This window comes from Urocampus carinirostris, chromosome 13 (genome assembly GCF_059441175.1).
Source record: "Urocampus carinirostris isolate Australia breed hairy pipefish chromosome 13, RoL_Ucar_1.0, whole genome shotgun sequence".
Classification (NCBI taxonomy): Eukaryota; Metazoa; Chordata; class Actinopteri; order Syngnathiformes; family Syngnathidae; genus Urocampus; species Urocampus carinirostris.
Window position 1 is genome coordinate 28,400,121 of NC_142361.1, and position 21,884 is coordinate 28,422,004.

General features: G+C 39.7%; 1 protein-coding gene across 4 annotated transcripts in view; it reads left to right on the forward strand.

The window, feature by feature from the left end:
* slit1a (slit homolog 1a (Drosophila)) overlaps window positions 1–21,884 on the forward strand; it is a 179,080-nt gene that overhangs the window by 15,433 nt on the left and 141,763 nt on the right. For all 4 annotated transcript variants that reach the window (XM_088350660.1, XM_088350662.1, XM_088350661.1 and 1 more), the window contains exons 2-4: window positions 5,997–6,068; window positions 10,935–11,006; window positions 14,991–15,062. In XM_088350660.1, coding sequence (XP_088206786.1) covers window positions 5,997–6,068; window positions 10,935–11,006; window positions 14,991–15,062 — 216 coding nt within the window. The remainder of the gene's footprint in view (window positions 1–5,996; window positions 6,069–10,934; window positions 11,007–14,990; window positions 15,063–21,884) is intronic.

A 21,884-nucleotide genomic window follows, 5' to 3' on the forward strand; every position in this document is an offset into this window, starting at 1 on the left:
AGAAAATAATAAACAGGACAAGAATAGACGGATACAATACTGGAAACCGAAATTAAACAGCACAAAACAAACGGGAACAATACCGGACAGGAAATACCAACAGGAACAGGACCTAGTCGAAACCCACGTCTTGCGGGGCAGAAGTTCGTTGACGGCCTGACCACAAGGAGAGTCACAGGACTGGGTTTAAGGAGCAGGAAAGCCAATCTGTCAACGAGCCGCATCTGGCGCCACACGGGTGGGGGCCAATTGGGTGCCATGGCAACCTTGACAGTAATGTATTTATTTACACTTTTGAATTAAAGATTTGGCAATATGATTGACTTGAAATATTTGCAAATTATTTAAATGTAACAGCAACTTATAACCAAAGCAAAAGAGAATATCTTTAATATAAATGTGAACAGTGAGAATCCTGTGACAAGTTGTTTTATAACCATAGTCAAGGAGAAAGAAACATGTTTAACACATGGCACAAAGACGTAGATACTGTACATACAAGGCGCATCCACCAGATCAACTGCGAGGACGATCTCCTCCTTTATCCCCTCCCTCTCCAGCCACGCCCACCCAGCAGCTCCAGCTTACATGCACGCCTACTTTCTTTTACTCAACCGCGTGTTAACATTGACTTCAAAATACTGCGTTTAAAACAAACAAAGTAAACCCACATTTTTTTACCCACATGCACTGTAATTCCCGCCCAATTTTCTAGGGAATTAATTTTAGGGTCGGCATTAGCTCAGGAGGTAGAGTGCTCGTCTCGGGATCAAGAGGTCGTAGGTTTGATTCCCGGCTTCTCAGTGTATATGTCGAAGGGTCCTTGGACAAGACACTGAATCCCTAATGCCCCCGATAGCAGGTAGTTGCCTTGCATGGCTGACACTGCTATCGGTTAGTTAGTGTGTAAAAGGCTAAAGTGTGAAGCACATTGTAAAGCGCTCTGGGAGGTCTTCATTGACTTGAAAAGCACTATATAAATGCAGACCATTTACCATTTTGCAATGTCGAGCTCTGAATTTAACGCGCTGGATAGATTTTCTTGTGCGCTGAGAAGGTCTGGGCAACGCACAACTGCGCATGCGCGCAGCTTAGAGGGAACATTGGGTGCGACCACCCTGGAAATAGGACGCTAATCATGCAGGTTGACACGCTTGCTAGCACCTGAAATAAAGACCACATGTGCAGGAACCGCAGCGCGAGCTAACGAAGGCCGGGGCGGTTATTTATTTGGCGCTTTGGTGTCGTTGGGCCTGTCAAGGCACCTGTGTACACACACAAGAGTGTACTCAACATCTGTCGGTAATGACCGTTGCTTTTAGGGCCGCGTAGCGCCGCCGTCCCCCGAGTGATCATTAGACGCAAAAGGGAAGGAGACCCTCATTTTTTTTGCGGAGATTTGGAACACTATTTTTTTTTCTGAAGAGTTGAGGAATGAAGAGTTGAGTTGACGGGTCAAGCCGGGGTGGACCAATAATGCTTAGCGATTGCAGTAGCACACAAATATTTGGAATATTCACTTTTCTAAGCTGCCGAGGCAAAGTAGAATTTCATGATTTATTTTGTTATAATATTTTTGTAGTCAACCATATATCTACACTAACATATTCATAAACAAACAAAACTTAAAAATCTTAATTGGTGGTAGTCGCTATGCTAGCAGATTTATCGGCTCTGCTATCTGCTAAAGGTAGTTACTCTTTCTTTCAGCCACTACCTTGACAATACTAGCTGCTAAAGCGATGCTAGCGCGGATAATGGCAAACATCAACTGCCAACAACGAAACAAAATAAATCTAACGATCTTTTTGATCTAGAACACAGTATTTTGGAAGTCTGCTTTCATGTTTTTCCTCTTGTTCTGATTTGGTAGTGCCAGTAAGCCCTCGCCAAGGACCACTGTCCCATTAGATACCCTAACGCAGTGGTGCTTATACTTTTAAAGCATACGAGCTACTTAAAAATGAGTCAAAAGGATATAGCCATCATGAAAACTGCAAGGCATTTGAACGCTAAATGGCAGTGTGTCCATGCAAATACAAAGCAGTGAATACAGTTTCCCATGATCTACGAGTACCACTTCTGGGATCCACCAGTAGATCGCGATCTACGTAATAAGCAACCCTGCCCCTAACGCTTGGACTTTTGGCCTGGAAGCCTTTCCTGAAACCCTTCAGATTAGATTTTGGACATTTTGACTCTGGATTAGCATACATTTAGTGAAGCTTACATATATGAGCCTTGAGTGGCGCTAGTTGCCATGCTAGCGGCCTAAAATGTCGTTCTTTTTGCTAAAGCTACTTGCTTTTATGGTTAGATGCCACACCAACAATGCTATAGCTGCTAAAGAGATAGTAATTTGGTGAGTATACTGAATAGATCTTACGATCTTTTTGATCAAAAACATAGACATTTTGGGAGTCTGCACTGTTTTTCTCTCTCTCATTTTTTGAAGGTTTACGTTTGAAGCCTGAAATGTACTAATATGACAAATAGTACATGAAGGGCTCTTATGATCACGTGGCCATCGGTGAAAAGGAGTTTGACACCCCTGCCCTCTTATTTTTGGATTTGCTGCATTTCCTAAATCCTCTCAGTTTGGATTATGGACATTTTGACTCGAAATTGAGTGGTGCTAGTCCCTATGCTACTGGCCTAATTGGTTGTGCTATCTGCTGAGGTAGTTATTGTTTTGGTTAGCTGCCACCTTGACAAGACTAGCTAGTGACGTTGATACGGTGAGTATACAGGTTGCTTCTTTGATTAGTTTTCTCCTTGTATGGGCCAAAAGTTTGAATACATGAATGAATGAATGAATGAAAACTTTATTTTGAACATTGAAATAAAAACAGGACAAAAACAATGACTCAACAACAAGATAATGTTATCATAACATGTTCGAAAAGGGGTAGTCAGAAGCAGATGCTTAATTTCCCTACCCCTTCATCTTCCCTATCAATTACATTCTATAGCTCCTCTTTGATATCAAAATACAACACAATCTCAAGGATACATACATTACATAGGTCAGATATCAAGAATTATAATAATAACAATAGTCACATATTTTATACACTCATCATGGTAGTACCCATCCTTCAACATCATAATGCCACTAGTCACGGAACATCACTGTGACACCAATGATAATAACAACAATAGAGATGATATTAATAATAACAGTTAGTATATAACAATAACAACAAAGTTAACCATAGTTGTAAACTCAGTATTTCCAATCTCTAGTATCACTCATTCCCCATTTTCTTCATCTCTGTTTTCCGCCAGTAATGTTTTTTTGTATCTAAAATTGAACACGTAAATAGTTGGACATTGTTTGATCTCGTCTTGTAAATTGTTCCAAAGTTTGACTCCACACACAGACACACACATACTTTTCCTGGTGGTTCTCACCTTTGGGATTTTGAATTTACAACAGCCCCTTAAGTTATAATTTCCCTCTTTCCGAATGAATAATTTTTGGATGTTTTGTTGACCTTAAATAGCAGTTGTAAAGTGAAAAGGGCCAGTGGGGTCTGGGTAGTTTTGCAGTCATTTTGTGCTTTCACCATTTTGATATCATTGCTCGCAAAGTGGTGAGGGAGATGTATAAATGTTGCAAAATTAGTCACAACCTTTTTGATAAAGATTACAGACTTTTTGAGGTTTTGCACTGTTTCTCTCTCTCTTTTTAAACAATGTTCGTAATTACTTGGCAACGCACGCTCTCCCATTATATCCCCCAACACTTAGCTTTTTGGCCCCGCGGCCTTTCCCGAATCCCCTCGGCCGGCTCCCGCTAATCCCCGCCAATGGAAGGACATGGCCAAGAAGAGGTGCGGTTGCGGGTGTAGGTTGGCAGTTCCCAGAATAAAAAGAAAGACGGCTCAAATGTCCTACGCTCGCTTCGCCCTTCTAGAATAGAAATGCCAGCTTCACCCCTAAAAAAGCCGGCCTTTACGAGAATTTTGTGGGATTTTGATCCGTGTGTTGTGTTTGTGCGGTAATCAAAAGAACCACTTGGAAACACTGCACCACTACTTTGGAAATTGAAGTTCATAATTATCCTTTGTTTGTTGTTTTTGTTCTGTAGAGTAAGCTGGCTCAAAATAGGCAATTACAAAGTGATTTTTTTGCCACTATCAAACTTTTAAATGGAAATTTTCAGTAATCATCAGGAATTATTACCTATCATTGGATATATAGAAAAAATTGTGCCATTAAAATAAGGAAAACAATTATATTTCACGGATGAGTTCGGACTTAAAAATAGAATACTTTTGCCTTCTTCTTTTTCCCAATAATGTGCATATGTGTGAAGGTTTATCACTATTATTTTATTTATTTATTATTATTACTATTTAGGGCAGCACGGCGGCGCAGTGGTTAGCGCTTGTGCGGCACAGTTCATGTCATGGGAACCTGTCGTGGGTTCAAATCCAGCTCCAGACTTCCTGTGCGGAGTTTGTGTGTTCTCCCTGTGCTTGCGTGGGTTTCCTCCGGGCACTCCGGTTTCCTCCCACATTCCAAAAACATGCATTTCAGGTGAATTGGCCGGTCCAAATTGTCCCTAGGTGTGAATGAGCGAATGAGTTGTCTGTCCCTGTGTGCCCTGCGTTTGGCCGGCAACCAGTTCAGGGTGTCCCCTGCCCACTGCCCGGAGATGGCTGGGATGGGCTCCAGCCCCCCCGCGACCCTAATGAGGATAAGCGGTACGGCTAATGAGATGAGATGAGATTATTACTATTTATTTTTTTTCATTTTTCATATCATATACGTTTTTATATACACGTTTAAAAAAACTAAATTTGTTAAGCATAACAATACAATTCAATAAATAATACATATACATATTTATTGGACTATAAGCCGCACCTGATTATAAGACGCATCCTCAAAAGTTTAACTTATTTCATAGAACATGAATATCGGCGACGGTGGTTTCATGACTAAATTAAATTGATTCATTCATAAATGGTTTAAATATGTAGACGCATTTCCAACTTTAATTATTGCATTTCGGGTACATATTTTGCACCAGATTATCAGGTGTATTTTTCGAATTTCTGGTGAATTTTTGCATGATGTTTCTCACACAAGCTTTATTTTATCGGAAATGGGGCAGTCATGTATATTAACCCAAAAACAAGTGATTCGGCGATTGTTGGGCGGAAGACGTAAGGCAGCATTCTGGCGTGGAATGACAGGAAGCCAGAGGCCGATGAGATCGATACCAATTGCACGAGCAGATATCGGACAGATGGGGTCGATACCGGACAGGATGGGACAGACAGGATTGATATCCGGCACTGGAGACTGGAGTCCGATAACAAGCAGGACGAGATAGACAGAAACGATACCAGACACTGGAGATCGAAATTAAACAGGACAAACTAGACGGGAATGCTACCAGACACTGGAGATCGATATCAAACAGAAAACAAAACTGGAGATCAATATTACAAAGTAGCCGGGCAAAATAGACGGGAACGATACCAGACAGGAAACACATGCAGGAAACCGGAGAGAGTCAAAACCCACGTCTTACTTGTGCAGAGGTTCGTTGACGGACTGACCGAGGGTTAGTGAGAGCACTGAGCTTAAATAGGAGGGAGGCCAATCAGTCAACGAGCCGCAACTGGCGCCAAACAGGTGGGCCAATTGGGCGCCTTGGGCAACCGCGACAATTTTCTGTTTTTAGGTGCGCCTTATTGTTCAGAAAATGCGGAACTCCTTTTTTGTACTGATATTCCTACCCCCTTATGGCAGCAGCTCCAAAGATACTTGTATGACGGAAAACACACACCACATAGCAGTTAGTTATCACCATTATCACCAATGAGAATTATTGTTATTATAATAGATACTCTTATTATATAGCATGCTGAGAATGGATGGAGATATAATATATATATACCCCTACATTATTGTCATAATGTAAATATTGTGCAAAACACTTTACTTATTCTCTTTTTTTGTGTTTCCTTTTTTTGCAGGGAGCTGAACGGCAACAATCTCACACGCATCACCAAGAGTGACTTTGCTGGCCTCAAATACATCCGAGTTCTGTAAGTTTTATGCTTGTAATTAATTTTAAAATATGTCTTGGTTCTCGATAAAGTTGCCATTAAAGGAAATGAATATCATTCTCTCAACTATGACTCGATAGACCAAACATTAAATGAAGAAAAATAACACACATCTACTTAAAAATGACCTCTATTCTGGTGGCTTCGCTCTGCCCATGCATTTCTTCTTTCTTGTGATTGACGGCACCTGGTTTTAGTTTCATCTCATCTCATCTCATTAGCCGTACCGCTTATCCTCAGTAGGGTCGCGGGGGGGCTGGAGCCCATCCCAGCAATCATCGGGCAGTGGGCAGGGGACACCCTGAACTGGTTGCCAGCCAATCGCAGGGCACACAGGGACAGACAACTCATTCGCTCATTCACACCTAGGGACAATTTGGACCGGCCAATTCACCTGAAAATGCATGTCTTTGGAATGTGGGAGGAAACCGGAGTGCCCGGAGGAAACCAACGCAAGCACGGGGAGAACATACAAACTCCGCACAGAAAGTCTGGAGCTGGATTTGAACCCACGACAGGTTCCCATGACATGAACTGTGCCGCACAAGCGCTAACCACTGCGCCGCCGTGCTGCCCTGGTTTTAGTTTGTATGGCATTATTCTAGCGTCATCGCCCCCTTCGGGCCGTGCCCATAGGACAGGTGCATGCTACATCCAAACAGGGCACTATGAAATGTGTATTAGTAAAAGCATTATATGTAAATTATAATCATGGACATTTATTATGGGCCATGCAAAAAAATGAAGGTAGCGTTTCCCAGTGGTAAATTGTAATCGGAAGTACTCCCCGCAAGTGAAAATTGTAAGCTACATACTACTTCTATTTTTACCCAACACTTATATGGGGGGAGATTTGTCTCAATAATATCTACACAGGTATTGTTCAGATCCACAAACATATTCTTGGTTTACTTAATATCTTAAAATCATATGTCTTGATGAATGCACACGTAAGATTAAAAATCACATATGTTGATAGCAGACATATTTGTGGATCTGCAAAATACATGCTTCACCCCAGGTTTGATCTTTTAATGGTACTAGAGAAATGAGAAAATTGGCTTTGAAAGTCCTTGAAAAGTTCTTGAATTTGGCCATTAAATAGGTGTAGGAACCCTACAATGACCACAGTCCAGCTGCCAATCTTGACATATTTTAAGACATATTTTATAACTATTACAAACTCACTTTACTCACTAAAGTTTAAGATGACTTAGCATTGATGAAAAATAATTACTTCAGTGCAGTTTTTACGTCCCTTTCTGAAACTAACCCCACGTATAAAAGCACACAATCCTACATACTGATCACAAACTCTCATTACCATAATCCCAGTGAAGTGGCCTCACCGAGATGCACTCCACAGTACATTAAGCAGTTGAGTGAGTGTAACAAGTGATGTAATGGACTTCTTTGTCAGCGGCTACTGTTTTATGTAGCATCGTTTACGGTGCCCTCCACACAAGAAGCCAGATTGGAATGTCAAGAATTCGAGCTGGATTTAAATTCCACCTACGGGAGCATTAAGGGAGTGGAAGCTGTTAAGGGTAACTTTAGACGTTCACGATCCCATTTCCAATTGTTCCCCCTTCTTTGGATGTCTATCGTATTTTACTCTTTGTATTCTATGTTAAACATGTTTTTAAATGACTTTTGTGTCCTTTTCTAGCTAGCTAGCATTAAATGGCTGTTTACGCAGCGACCTCAATAGTTACCATCAGATAGCTATTTGTGTCATTATCTATCTATCTACAGCAGACCTGGGCACTCCGGTCCTGGAGGGCCATACGTCCTGCCAGATTTTGAAGTTTGCTCTTCTTTAACTCAGGTGATACAAATTATAACCTCGTTAGCAAGCTAGCAAGTGCTCGTTAACGATACTGATGATTGGAATCACCTGTATTGGATCAGAGAAACCTCAAAAATCATGCAGAACATACGGCCCTCCAGGACCGGAGTGCCCAGGTCTGATCTACAGGGTTGTGTAGAGTTACTTGAACATGATTACTTTCAATTACTTTTGGATTATTCCAAATATGCTAATGAAAGACAAAAGAAACTAAATATGAATACAATTATGACTCACAATACGTGGTAAGCTTTCTCTCCTGGCTTTGATCTCTTTGATCTCCGGCAAAACTAACATAAAATGCGACAGAAACAAAATGAAAATAAATCCAAACAGCTTGCCAACATCATTTTTGCCATTCCATGTATTCCGTTACTCCCCAAGCCTGCACAAAATTTTGTAATTTTATTCATATTTAGTTTCTTTTGTCTTTTATTAGCATATTTGGTATTGGAGTAATCCAAAAGTAATTGAAAGTAATCAAGTTAAAGTAACCCTACCCAACCCTGTCTATCCATCTATCTATCTATCTTTCACTCTTCCCCTCTCTCTTTCTCTCTCTTTCTCTTTCTCTCTTTCTCTCAAGTTTTTGAATGGATTTTGTGTAGATAGCTGACTAGCTAGCATTAAACGGCAATTTTTCAAAAATGCATGCTTTTTGAGGTCAAAAAAGAATAATAGCACATTTTTTCTTGGGAACTACACCAATGTAAATTAAAATTAATCAATCATTTGACAACTCATCAACTATTAAATCACCAATTGTTTTGATGAATTAATAATTGTTGAAAAACTTTAAATTAGAATTTTTTGAAAATATTTTGCAATTGGGGGTCTTAATTTAGAATATACGCACTTGTGTTGGTGTCCATATGTGCATCAAGACACCCTAGGCCACAGTTCGATGATCGACTCGTAGTCGTTTCATCGGACCTGCTGTCGCATGTTTTGGACACTCGGGTGAAGAGAGGGACAAAGCTGTCAACTGACCACCACCTGGTGGTGAGTTGACTCCGATGGTGGGGGAATATGCCGTTACGACCCGGCAGACCCAAGCGTGTTGTGAGAGTCTGTTGGGAACGTCTGTTGGAGTACTGCACAGTCTTATCTGGGCTGTGTGGTCCCTGTATGCCCGGTGCCAGAGTTTTTTCCGCATGGCTGGCAGTAAATCGGATTTCTTACCATTGGGAGTTGGACTTTGCCAGGGCTATTTGTTGTCAAGGATTCTGTTCAAGAGTTTTGACTGAATTTCTAGGTGTAGCCTTTGCGGGGAATGGGGTCCGGTTTGAAAGCCTCAGCATTGCATCTCTGCTGTTTGCAAAAAATGTGTTGCTGTTGGCTTCCTCAAGCCGTGATCTTAAGCTCTAATTGGAGCGGTTCGCAGCCAAGTGTGAAGCGGCCGGGATAAGGATCAGCACCTCCAAGTCCATGGTTCTCAGCCGGATATGAGTGGCATGCTGCTTCCGGATAGGGGAAGAGATCCTGCCCCAAGTGGAGGTGTTCAAGTATCTCCGGGTCTTGTTAACAAGTGAGGTTAGGATGGAACGGGAGATCGACGGACAGATCGGTGCAGTGTCTGACGTCATGCGGACCCTGTCCCGGTAAGTTGTGATGAAAAATGAGCTGAGTCGAAAGACACAGCTCTCAATATACCGGTGGATCTATGTTCCTACTCTTAACTATGGTCATTAACTGTAGGTTATGACCGAAAATAACGAGATCCCGAATACAAACGGGTGAAGTAAGTTTCCTCCGGAGGGTGGCTGGGCTCTCCCTTAGAGATAAGGTAAAAAGCTTGGTCATCCAGGAGTGACTGAGTGTAGAGCCGCTGCTCTTCCGAATCCAAGGAGCCAATTGAGGTGGCTCGGGCATATGATAAGGATGCCTTCTGGGCGCCTTCTTCAGAAGGTGTTCCGGGCATGTACCACTTGCAGGAGGCCCTGTGGACGACCAAGGACACGCTGGAGTGACTAAGTCTCTAGGCGGGACTGGAACACCTCTGGATCCCACCGAATAAGATAGATGAAGTGGCTGGGAGAGGGAGGTCAGTGCTTCCCTGCTGCGCCCACAACCCGCGCCCACAAATCGCGCCCGCTACCCGCAACCCGCGCCCAAAACCCAGATAGGCTGAAGAAAATTGATTTATTCTTTCATATTGGGAATTAGACTGATTCGACATAGAATAATTAATCAATTGACTATCAATTTTAAAATTAACCACCAACCACTTTGACAAAGTAATAAATGTTTTTAAAAACCTTTAGGAATTCTCCCCAAAATGTTTACTTGTCGTTGTCCTAAATCCTAATTAAGAATAGTGGCTCTTTCGATATTTTTCAAACGGGAATTTGACTGACAATTGATTAACGATTCATCAATTTTCGACTAGATTTAAATGAATAAATGAAATAAAGCGTTCCCATTTAAAGGACAATGTAATAAAATCAGAAAAATAATGACAAAATATTATCCCTTATTTTCCAATTGGAAATTTGAAAAATGTTAGCTCCTGTATGATAACATTTCTTACTTTACTATTTTGGTCTTATTAACTACAATAATATTTTGATAACATAAAATCTGCATTTCTAAAACGGGTTAAACGAATAACAGGCCATAAATTAGATGCTAGTAGCTACTATAAAAACTCTTCAAAGGCGTGTATTCCTTAAAGATGTTCTACCCTCTTTGCTTGCGTTTGGTCTGGCCTCCACCCGACCGCCAAGCCCAAAGACCACCACCGGAGCCGCACACTCTGAGCCACATTGGAACCTTTTTTCTTCCCTGCCCTTCTCTCTTTCTGCCAACATTCCACCGTCTACCCCGTGTCCACACTGCAGGCCTCTGTGTGTTTGTGGGGTGTCGACCGTGCTTCACCCGAGTGCGAATACAAACCCGCTGACACGAGTCTGGCCAAGCATGCCTTGGTTACTCAGATGTAGACCATCAGTGAAATTCCAGCTTATGGCAACTCTAATACTGTTTTCCTCTTGCAGGCAGCTGATGGAGAATCAGATTACCGTCATCGAGCGTGGGGCATTTGATGACATGAAAGAACTGGAGAGACTGTGAGTATACTTTGATTGTAACTGGAAACCTGAGCTTGTAAGTACAGTAGACACCTGGGATATGACATTGATCCATTCTCAGGTCGAGATTGTAAGGTGAAATTGACTTACATTGGGTGATAATAAACCAATGGTAATTAGCTAGTATTTTTCAAACCCCCGGTACAGCAGAAACACAAAAAAGATTGACAAAATAGTAAATAATAAGTACTACTTATATGTAATATACTGTATGTGTATATAGTTCAATAACATTTTAAATACATTTAAACATAAAGTAAAGATTAAATTGTATTTACCTTAGGTCTGATGTGACTTGAGCTAAAACCGCTGAGTTTGGGGGTTAATGTTGAGGGAAGAGGAGATAGCAGATTAAAATGAAAACTAACTAACTAATTTGAGAGGATAATCCTGCCTTTATAATTTTCTGATTCCTTAGCAAGGGTGATAGTGCGTCTGACTTCTTTCAATATCTAAAGCTTTGTTTCCATCTTCTTGCCTCTCATTTTAGCATCACTTCAAGTTTTAATAAACAAACTTGCATTGTCCTCACAAAGCACACTCGATTATGAACTGAACAAAGGAAGAAAAAGGCATTGTGGGAGGGAGTACAGTCAATAACATATCGTCAATTCCATGAAGCCGTCACACGAACCAATGGCAGACCAGGACCGTATATGACGTCGACCAATAGCAGACAATCGCCATAACGAGAGGCTTACAAATATATATTCGCAAAAATGCCATAACAAGAGGCTTTACACATCTAATTTCACATTGCAAAGGGGAAAAAAAATGTTAACGTGGTGATATTGTATCCAGAAGGTCTTGAGTAATTAAACAGTGCTTCACTGACAAATTTTAATATTGTATACTGTGAAAAAACATACTTTTGCTCCATTTATTCATTATTTTATGTATTTTTTAAAATTTTCTTTTATTTCTACTAAAACGTTGAAATTATTGGAAACATTTCCCTAACTATCGGGAAAAAAAACCATTGTATTCCACATCATATTCCACATTTTAATGAAATATAATGTAAGGGACACAAAAACACAAAATCAAAACAAATTGTCATGTATACACATGTGTTTAATTATGAGTTAACTAGAAGGGAAAAATGTGGTTAATCAAAGTTGAATATTTTAAATGACTTTCTTGTCAAAATCAGCATTGTCTCCCTCATGGCACACCGTTTCGGACAAAACCAGCAGGCAACTCAACCGTCACGTTAGCAAATCAGTAGCGCTAGCCCGGTGGAAACCTGCGCCACAGATGACTCCACCGGCACGCGTGATTAGCGGCCAACTCCGTAAAATACTTTGGCTTAATCCGAAAAATCCAATTTGGATTGCGCAAAGCTATAAAGTCTTTCTCAGCAGACGGTGGCAAAGATCCCAACATCTTGTCAAAGTGTGTGCACGAGTCACAGCCACTGCACTCAATCCCACGGGCCCCTGACGACTCTGCGGAGGGGAGAGCTGTGGTTTCCAACAAATTAGCAACAGCCTGTTCCTCATTGACTTAAACGCTCTATTTGCATACAGCCTGCCAGTCCTTTTGGGCTTTTGCCTGCTATTGTTGCTGTCAAGAATCTTTGATTATGTTTGCGAGCAGGGAATGGTCGGATTGAGATCAAAATTCCAGTTTTTGGATCGATTAGAATAAAAAAATGGTTGAAAAAACGTTGAAAAGATGCCAAGGTTCAGTCTAAAAGAAGATTGTTAAAACAGTTGCAAAGACATGAAAAAAAATGTCAAAAGACGAGAAAATTAGGTTAAAAAGACCACCATGGTTTTGTCCAAAAAGGAGATGAAATACGAATAATTCGTCCTAGCAAAAACTGATCGTAAAGATATTATTAAAAAAAGGTTAAAAAGATGCAAAGGTTCAGTTCAAAAGGGGTTTGATTGAACAGAGTTAAGATAATATCTATTTCAAGATTTTAAAAATACTTTTTAGGGTCTAAAAGTTATAAGGTAAACGCAATAGCAGCTATTCTTGGACAGTGTTTTGACCACAACCCAAGTTAAGATGTCCAATTCTGGACAAAACCATGTCCAAAATGGACCAGACCAGATTTAACCAAAGGGCTAATACTTTAACCCCTCATCTATGTCATTAGCCAAATAGACGTCTTTTCAGTGTTACATTTTTACATGAAATGTAAGACAATCAGTGAAATACTGAAGTTTTTTTTCCTCCAAAATCGTAAAATGTGCTTTGTTGCCACCTATTGAATGTTTATAAATCATACTTGTACTATGCTTGCCAGAGGCACTGATTTACATGATATACAGTAAATCAAGTACTGTAGTTTCTGCTCCTGGATTTTAAACTATACCTCGTTGCTATGTTTTGCTATGTGTGTTTATAAATTTTTACTCATACGCTGTGCGCCAGGTATACACGATATACGTACAAGTAAGACTGTGGCATTCTTGATGTAATCACAGCAAATTAAATGAAAATGTCATGGACAAATCAACCCATTCACATGAAGCTTTTTTTAACGAGTTAGCCAGAGTTAGCTTGTATAATTAAAACTCGTACTACAAGGTTTGACATGGCTCCAACCAAGGTAGAGAAAATTGCTGGAAACAAATCAACATGTGCCCTAGGCATCGGATAGACCAAATGAGCTAACATGAATACGATTGTAGTGTAATGAACCGGAACGGGATCAAGAACTATATGCGTGATGTTCTCACACAAGCTTTTATTTTACGGGAAATGGGGAGTCATGAACGTGAGGCAGCGGTCTGGCGTGGAAAGACAGGAAGCCAGAGACGGACGAGATCGATACCAATTGCCCGAGCATATATCGGACGGATGGGGTCGATACCAGACAGGACGGGACAGACAGGATTGATATTGAAACAGGATATCGAAATTAAACAGGACAAACTAGACAGGAACGAAAACTGGAGAGAAAGATAAACAGGACAAATATAGACGGGAACGAATCTGGAAAGCAATGTTGAACAGGACAAAATAAACGTGAACATGACAGGAAATACCAACAGGAAAGAAGACAGAACCCACGTCTTGCGGGGCAGAGGTTCGTTGAAGGAGTGACAAAGGAAGAGTGAGAGCACTGAGCTTAAATAAAAGGAAAACCAATCTGCCAACGAGCCGCAGCTGGCGCCACACAGGTGGAGCAAATTGTGCGCCATGGCAACTGTGACATTTAGTTTATAACGGGATAACACAACCTTCTTAGTTTGACATTCTTCGTAAAACACCAGTGTTTGTTATGGCTTCATAAAAGTTAAAAACAATGCCCCAAAAGAATAAAAAAGAATAAAATGTCTGGCTAAGATACCGGATAAACTAAACAAGTTAAGATAAACGAGAATTATTTCCATGGAAAGAGTAAGCTAAACTTCTTGATTCGACCTTGTTCATACAACAAGACCAAGGTTTGTTATGGCTTCAACGATGCTAAAAAAAGTCTTTGGAGTTTTTGCCTTAAGCATCAGATGAACAGAATAATCCAAATTGAATGAGAATTCCATTGACAAAAGGAGTAACACAACCTTCTTAGTTTGACCGTTAGCATCCTGAATATGAACATATTCGGATTTCTTTGTGCGTTAAAAAAAAAAAATATATTTTAAGCCGGCAAGTAAACATACCGATTTTGTAACTCAAAACAACCCCACGCTTGTTCTCCCGTGTAATCGATGTCGCTCACTTGTTACCGAACGGGAAGTTTCGCGAAATTTTACTCTTGGGAGAGCGAGATCTGTATGTAATCCTACCCGAGCGCCGCGTTATAATGTCACGACTTGGAGATAATTCACTGATCCGTCTCTTCCATTCCCAGTGAACTTTAGCGCAGATATTTATGGGACGTTCATGGGAGACCGAAACACAATAGCCGGCGGCGATGCCGATCCGATGGCATCTTGCAGACATTATTCACATTCGCAGCTTCCCCACAAACACTCGTTCACTGGTACTTTCTCTCTTTTGTAGGCGTCTGAACCGTAATCAACTGCAGCAGCTTCCCGAGTTGCTCTTTCAGAAGAACCCCGGCCTGTCTCGACTGTAAGTAACTGCAGCTTCTTCTATTTTTTTTTCTCCTTTTACATGTCATCTCTCAACACGGCTCTTGCTCTGGTAGGGTTTAATTTACCGATGGTGGCTCTGCACAATTAAACAGCAGTCAGACATAAATTTTACTTAGTGGACGGCCAGTTGAGGTTTCGATGTTCCCGGTGTGCTTTTATGATTTTTTGGGGGGACCCTTGTGGCTGCATTCCTAATCATCAGCAGTGTCTATTCGAGAAATGGTGTGTGGCCCACTTGATTTTGGGCACTGTTCCAATTTCAAGAGTACGGATTGAGATTTTTCTGTTTCCTTATACATATGTGGTCCATGTAGGTGAAATGGTTCATTTTTTGGGGTTGGGGGTTTGTATTTAATCAGTGTCCCCGTTGTTAGCTGCTGGCTTCAGCTGACTTTATTCCAGTTACCTGCAGCATCTGGGAATAATAAAACGGGCATGGAAAAAGTATTTTCCTGCCATCTTTTCCACACTACGGTATGATTTTGACCTCAGACCACCATTTTCTTTTACTTATTTGTTTTATATCCATTCATCAAATGGTTACATTTGTAATCTGTCCAATGGACAATATTTATAAATTCTCCCATTTACTACTCACCCTTGGATCTTGAGGATCAGAATTTATATTATTTGTAACACTTGCACACATAAAAGTAGCAGATAAGTAAATCACAAATAGGCAATCCGCGAGAAAAAAAAAATCTTATTGATAGAGTACGGTGAATCAGGAAAGTAAACCGAAGAATCTCTGTTTGATTTAGCTTGTTTTTGGTCAGCTTAAAAAAAACACAATCAAGCTACCACAGGTAGAAAAAAAGACACTTGTTGATATATTCCATTATCCCCTCCACTTATCCTCAGTAGAGTCACACGGGTGTTAGAGCCCGGGGCACACAGAGACTGACAATTCCCTCGCTCATTCACACCTAGGAACATTTTGGACCGGCCAATTAAGATGACATGCATATGTTTGGAATGTGGGAGAAAACTGGAGTGCCTGGAGGAAACCCACACAAGCACGGGGAGAACATGCAAACTCTGCACATGAAGGCTGGTAGCTGGATTCGATCCCATAACTTGAGAACATTCACCCACCGTGCTTCCTGTTGTTGATATAATATGGTAAATAAACTAAGCAAATAAAACTAAAAGCCTTTATTTAATCTAATTTGGATTGCTTATCTGCCTTGTTCCAAAAAACACATACAAAAAAACAACAACACACAATTAAGCGACCATAGAAGGAAAAAATACCTTTGTCGATGTACAATATAATGTTCAATAAATCAAGCTAATAACTAAAGAGTTTCTTTTTAATTTAACTTGTTTTTGCTCAGCTGCCTCATTCAAAAAAAAAATTTCTTTGCTGTTTTAAATGATTAATTAAAAAAACACAAATAAGTGACCATAGAAAGAAAACAATTATCACTTGTTGCTATATTCTGGTAAATACATGAAGCAAATAAAACTAAGAGCCCTTATTTAATTTAACTTTCATTAGATCAGCTGCTTCATTCCAAAAACAGTTTTTTTGCCGTTTGAAATTATATATAAAAAGAAAAATAATTAAGCAAAAATATGAAAAAAAAACACTAGTTGATAGATCTTGGTAAATAAAATAAGCAAATAAAATTAAGATTCTCTATTTGATTTAAATTGTATTTGCTTAGCTGCCAAGTACATAATATGAACCCACTTCTTTTTAATTTTGTGTTTGACGTCAGATTCTTGTTTGCACTTGCAATCTTTCACTAAATTTATTGCTCTGACCAATTTAAGCTGTTCACTCTTTTCAGCTGTTCCGGGTTTATCCAGTTTATTCGTTTTTTTTGTTTTTTTTGTGCTGGAGGGGATTAACACTAGCCCTCATGCAGTGCCGTTGGCTGAGATTCATTCTTACGAGAGGAAATATGTAACCGGGCGTCCGAATTTTGCCAAGTTGTATCCTCCTGGCTCCTGTAGTGTTTCTTTTTGAATGCACACGCTTCAGCTCCATTCTAAGCTACAGCGACCAGTCGTGGTGAATTATAACACATTGTCACTTTAAGGTTCATTTCGATCATCATTCATTGGCCGTCTAGTTAAAAAATTAACTTTGACGTTGATATGTTGTTTTTAACTTACTTTGGCATTGCAATTGTTCAATTGTGTCTTGCATAGAAAAATGCTTTTGACATTTTTTTTTATTCAACTGGGTCTTTGAAGGAATTACGTATTTTATGGCATTTCAATCTCGGATTTTGATCTCTTTCTTTCTAATGCTAAGTCATTTTTTTGGCGTTTAGGTTAAGTGTTGATCCTGTGAATAGAGAAATTCTGCTTTTATTTTGGCTAACCCAATACTGACCTTAATCGGTGCATGACCTTGAGCATGCCCTTTAGCGCCTCCGCCAACATCCAATTGGATTTCCGTCTCATTATTGCAAACTATGCACCTTTATATCACGCCGTCCAAATCGATTCACTGTGTGCAGTTCAGTCCTTCGCTCTTGATCCTTGGCAGGGTTAAAGTGAACCATTAAATCAGGTGCGCCGCACATTCCGAATCACTTCAAAATCAAAAACAAAACTATCCTTATGGTACCTTCGGTAGATTTATGGATTGATTTGAGACTTAAAAACAGCAGGAAAAGACAAAAGCCTTTTTATGCGTTTTTTAACTCTTTATGTGTCTGGCCTGTATGCTGGGTTTTGGTTCCTGTCTGATGTGGTTAAGTTACGGCCATTTTCCCTCCTGCCAGCAGTTTTTAATGGACTTAAAAGGTTCTGGGCTCCCAGGGGGAGTCTTTCGGGGCTATTTCGTTTGTACCTTTTGTCAGATTCAAGCGGGGGTATGATTTTGTAAGTTAAATTTGAACCTTTGCACTAGTGCAAAGTGCTTGCTGGGTTTTGTTGAAATCTGAGATTAACATGTAAGTTGTAGGACTCTCTTTATTTAAATACGAAATGTTTTTTTTCTAAGCTCTTTGTCTCAATTACACCAGTAAGTGAGGCTTCTGATTAAATAAAAGACACAAAAAAACAAAAACGAAACTGTGGCCAGAGGAACGGATCTCACAAATGTAGACACAAAATAAGATTTCAGAAAAGGTTTTATCTGCAAAAAAAAAAAAAAAGTATGGGTTAGTGTACAGAAATCGAAAAAGGACGTTTACTAGCATTGTCAAAATTCGGGCGGCAGTAGCTCAGGAGGGAAGAGCGCTCGTCTTGGGATCAAGGGATCCCAGTTCGAATCCCGGCTCGTCCGTGTTACATGTTGAAGTGTCCTTGGGTAAGACACTGAACCCCTAATACCCTCAATAAGCAGGTTGGCGCCTTACATGACTGCAAGGCTGCAATTGGGAAATGTGGAGCACAATCTAAAGCGCTTGGGAAGTCATTGACTTGAAAAGCGCTATATAAATGCAGATCATTTCATTTCATTTCAAGACATCAAAGATAAACTAACACAGGTTCCGCTACACATTCCTGCTACAGAATGTTGAAAGACTAACTAGATCTAAATGCACAAAACATGAAAGGAAGGAAAAATTATATTTTGGAAGACGAATTAGCTTGCACTGAACAAAACATGTAAGGAATATAATGTTGGATGTGTTCCAATACCATCTAGTTCTCACTAAATACTGGATGTTGGATAACAACCTAACTCACACTGAACAAAAAACAATGAAAGGAAGATAACAGAAAATATGTTGGAATACCAACTGGGTTTAACTAAAAAAAACACAAAAAGAAGAGGGTGCAGAGAGAAATCAAATGCAAACTGGAGAAGGTGACATTTTGAACATTTAAAATGGAATTTAATACATGAACAAAACATGAAAATTAGGATACGCAAGATATGCAGGAACACAAACTAAATTGGACTGAAGAAAACATGAAAGGAGACACCATGGGAAATTACCAACTGGTTGTAACTGAACACAGGATATGTTGTTACACAAACTAGCATGGACTCATAAACAAAAAAAAGCAGTGGCAACTGAACAGAACAAGAAAGTAAGAAGACATGGGGAGCATACAAACAAGAACTCAAAAAAACTTTTCAAATTTTAAGAGTATCTACAATTAGTTTAAAAAAAAAAGAAATTAACAAAGTTAACTTTTATCTTCCTTTTTACAAAAATGCAGTGTCATTTTGTGTTTGTTTTAAAAATATCATTTCATTTTAATGAACACAAAAATACGGTCCACTCCTCCCAATAAAAGCATAAATAAAATGCAATGTTAACAACCTGTTGTCCTCCCGTCGGGTTTATAGCCCCCTTCCCTTGTCCCACACATCTGTAATCTGCTAATCCATGTCTGTAATTTGCATTTCGTCGCAGTGGGAGAGCGAGAGGAAGTGAGTGTTTGTGGGACGGTAAGGTGAGAGGATTTAGCGTGAGGCGGAGAACAGTTAGTTGAGGAGACACCCTGGAGGGTGCAGCATCTGGATTAAGGTCTGGACCAGTTTTGGGAGGGGAACTGGAATTTAAGGTTGTTGATGGGCGTTGTCAAAACTCCACCTCGTCAGAATTGGTGTTCTACACGGGGAGAACATGCAAACTCTGCACAGGAATTCTGGATTTGATCCCATAACCTCTGTACTGTGCTGCGGATGCGCTAACCACTCATCTGCCATGCCGCCCTAACATAAAAATAATGTTTTTTATTTTGGGATATTTTTGAATAATTTTGGGGTACAATAAAATAGTATTTTTTTGGTATTTAAATTCTTTTTTTATTTTAAAAAATTATTTTTTTCGTAAACCGGATATATTTAATCTGATTCCAAATAATCACAATTGTGTCATAGTTGCCATGGCGCCCAATTGGCCCCGCCCGTGGGCGCCAGTTGGAGCTTGTTGACGGATTGGCTCCCTGTCAGTATTTAAACTCTGTCCAGTTAGCCCCGTTGATACAACATGAATAAGACATCACAGTGTGGTCCAGGTCCGTCATGAGTGTACACCACTCGGTCCGTCTGCGAATCTCCGTTTTTACATGGCAAGCCCTTTTGCCAGTCCTGTATTTTTGCTCTTGTTTTTCTATCGCTACGGTCTGTTTGATCTCGACCACGGCTACTCTCCTCTCTTGGTTTTCGAATTTTTTCTGCCTTTTTTCTGCCATCGCTCACCACGGAAGTTCCACTTCCGCAGCTGAGCAACCTACTTCCCGCGACCAACGATCTCCGGATCGAGTGTGCGCTCCTTTCCCTTCTTCCCAATAAAACTGTGAGTAACGTTACGCGAGTGGGTCCTGTTTCCTCTTCTGGTCTCTGTGACACAATTGTACTTATTTTACCTTTTGGTCATAATTTTTTATAATATTTTTTTTTATGAAAATTGTTTTCTAATAATGTCCAATAAAAAAGATTTTTTTTTCTTATTTTGCAATATTTTTTTCAAATAAATAATTGAAATAATACCTAAAACAAACAACAAAATTTGTATCAAAATAAATATACTTTAAAATCAGAAAAATACTTCTTTATAAAAATAATACTTGATGTGCTCATTTGTAGTATTTTTTATCTTAGCAAAAAATAAATAAACAATGCACATAACAACACTGCCTGAATAGTTTATTAAATATCTTTCTTATTTTAAGAAAGAAATAAGTTGAAAATAAAATAAAGTTACATTTAGAATAATAAAAAGGTGCCAATGAAGAAAGACTTCTTTTTTTTTTTTACAGCGCATTAATAAATCAAAAAAATATATGATTACGTTTTTCCCCCTCTGTTTTGGGGTTAGCATTCTCAGGTGCGTTTTCTCCCCTGGAGGTATAGTGTGAGAGGCCATTGTGTACTTGCTCAAACTGGAAAAGGAAATCTTCGCAAAGGACCCGATTGGGCGAGTCTAATAGTCCTTATGATCCTTTTTCCATCTTTCATTTTCCGATGCCTGGCGACGGGCATACTGACATACACAAAACCCAAACACAATGACATACTAGCAAGGTGACATACTGTAGATAAGCACAAACACCAGAAACAAAAAGAGAATAAAATAACACTAATTAAAGAACTGCCATGTAATTACACCACCTCGGGCTGATGTGTATTTAGTGGTTTCCCATGAGGGAATATGTTATTTCTGGTGTTTAAGATAACCGGGTTGAATATAGGAAAGTGTCTCTTGGTATGTTTCCAGTTTTGCGCGGAAGCAATGTGATCATCGAAACATGTGGACTTTGAAAAACTCTCAAAAATAGCACAAAAGGTTTTTTTGTAATCTTTTCGCAAAATATTTATGGAAACATTTTCTTTTGCTATTTCAACCGTTTTTCTTTTCAAATTTTATGTTCTTTAGTTGCAGGCTTGGTTTAATGACAGAAAATCAGCCTTCAACCTATGACAAAATGAAAAAACGAAAATTATGCTAGTTATGAGTCGGGCAGACTGTTTCCGTTCCAAAACATGTCTTGGTGTTTCTGTGTCTTTGTCTCTGTTGATGAAGGACCTCCCTTGATGAGCAACGGGGTCTCAGGGAAAAACTCTTTGGCCGGGCATCTCCATGGCAACTCGTCTCCTTCGATTATTTCTGAAGTACCCGCTTGATTATAATACCCGCCTAACATCTACCCGGCATCAAGATGTCAATGTGTAGGAACTTTTGTTTTAACCGCAACGTCAGTTTGAAAAAAATAAAAAAATTAAAAAATGGTGCGCTGAGATTAATTGCAATGGATTGATTCAGGCTCTGGTTGACTCAATGGAGACTTTGAGTAAAGGTTCTCGGTTCTGGACAGCTCAACTTTCCTACCCTGTTCACTGTTATTGTTATTATTGTAGATGCGTATATTGAACCTC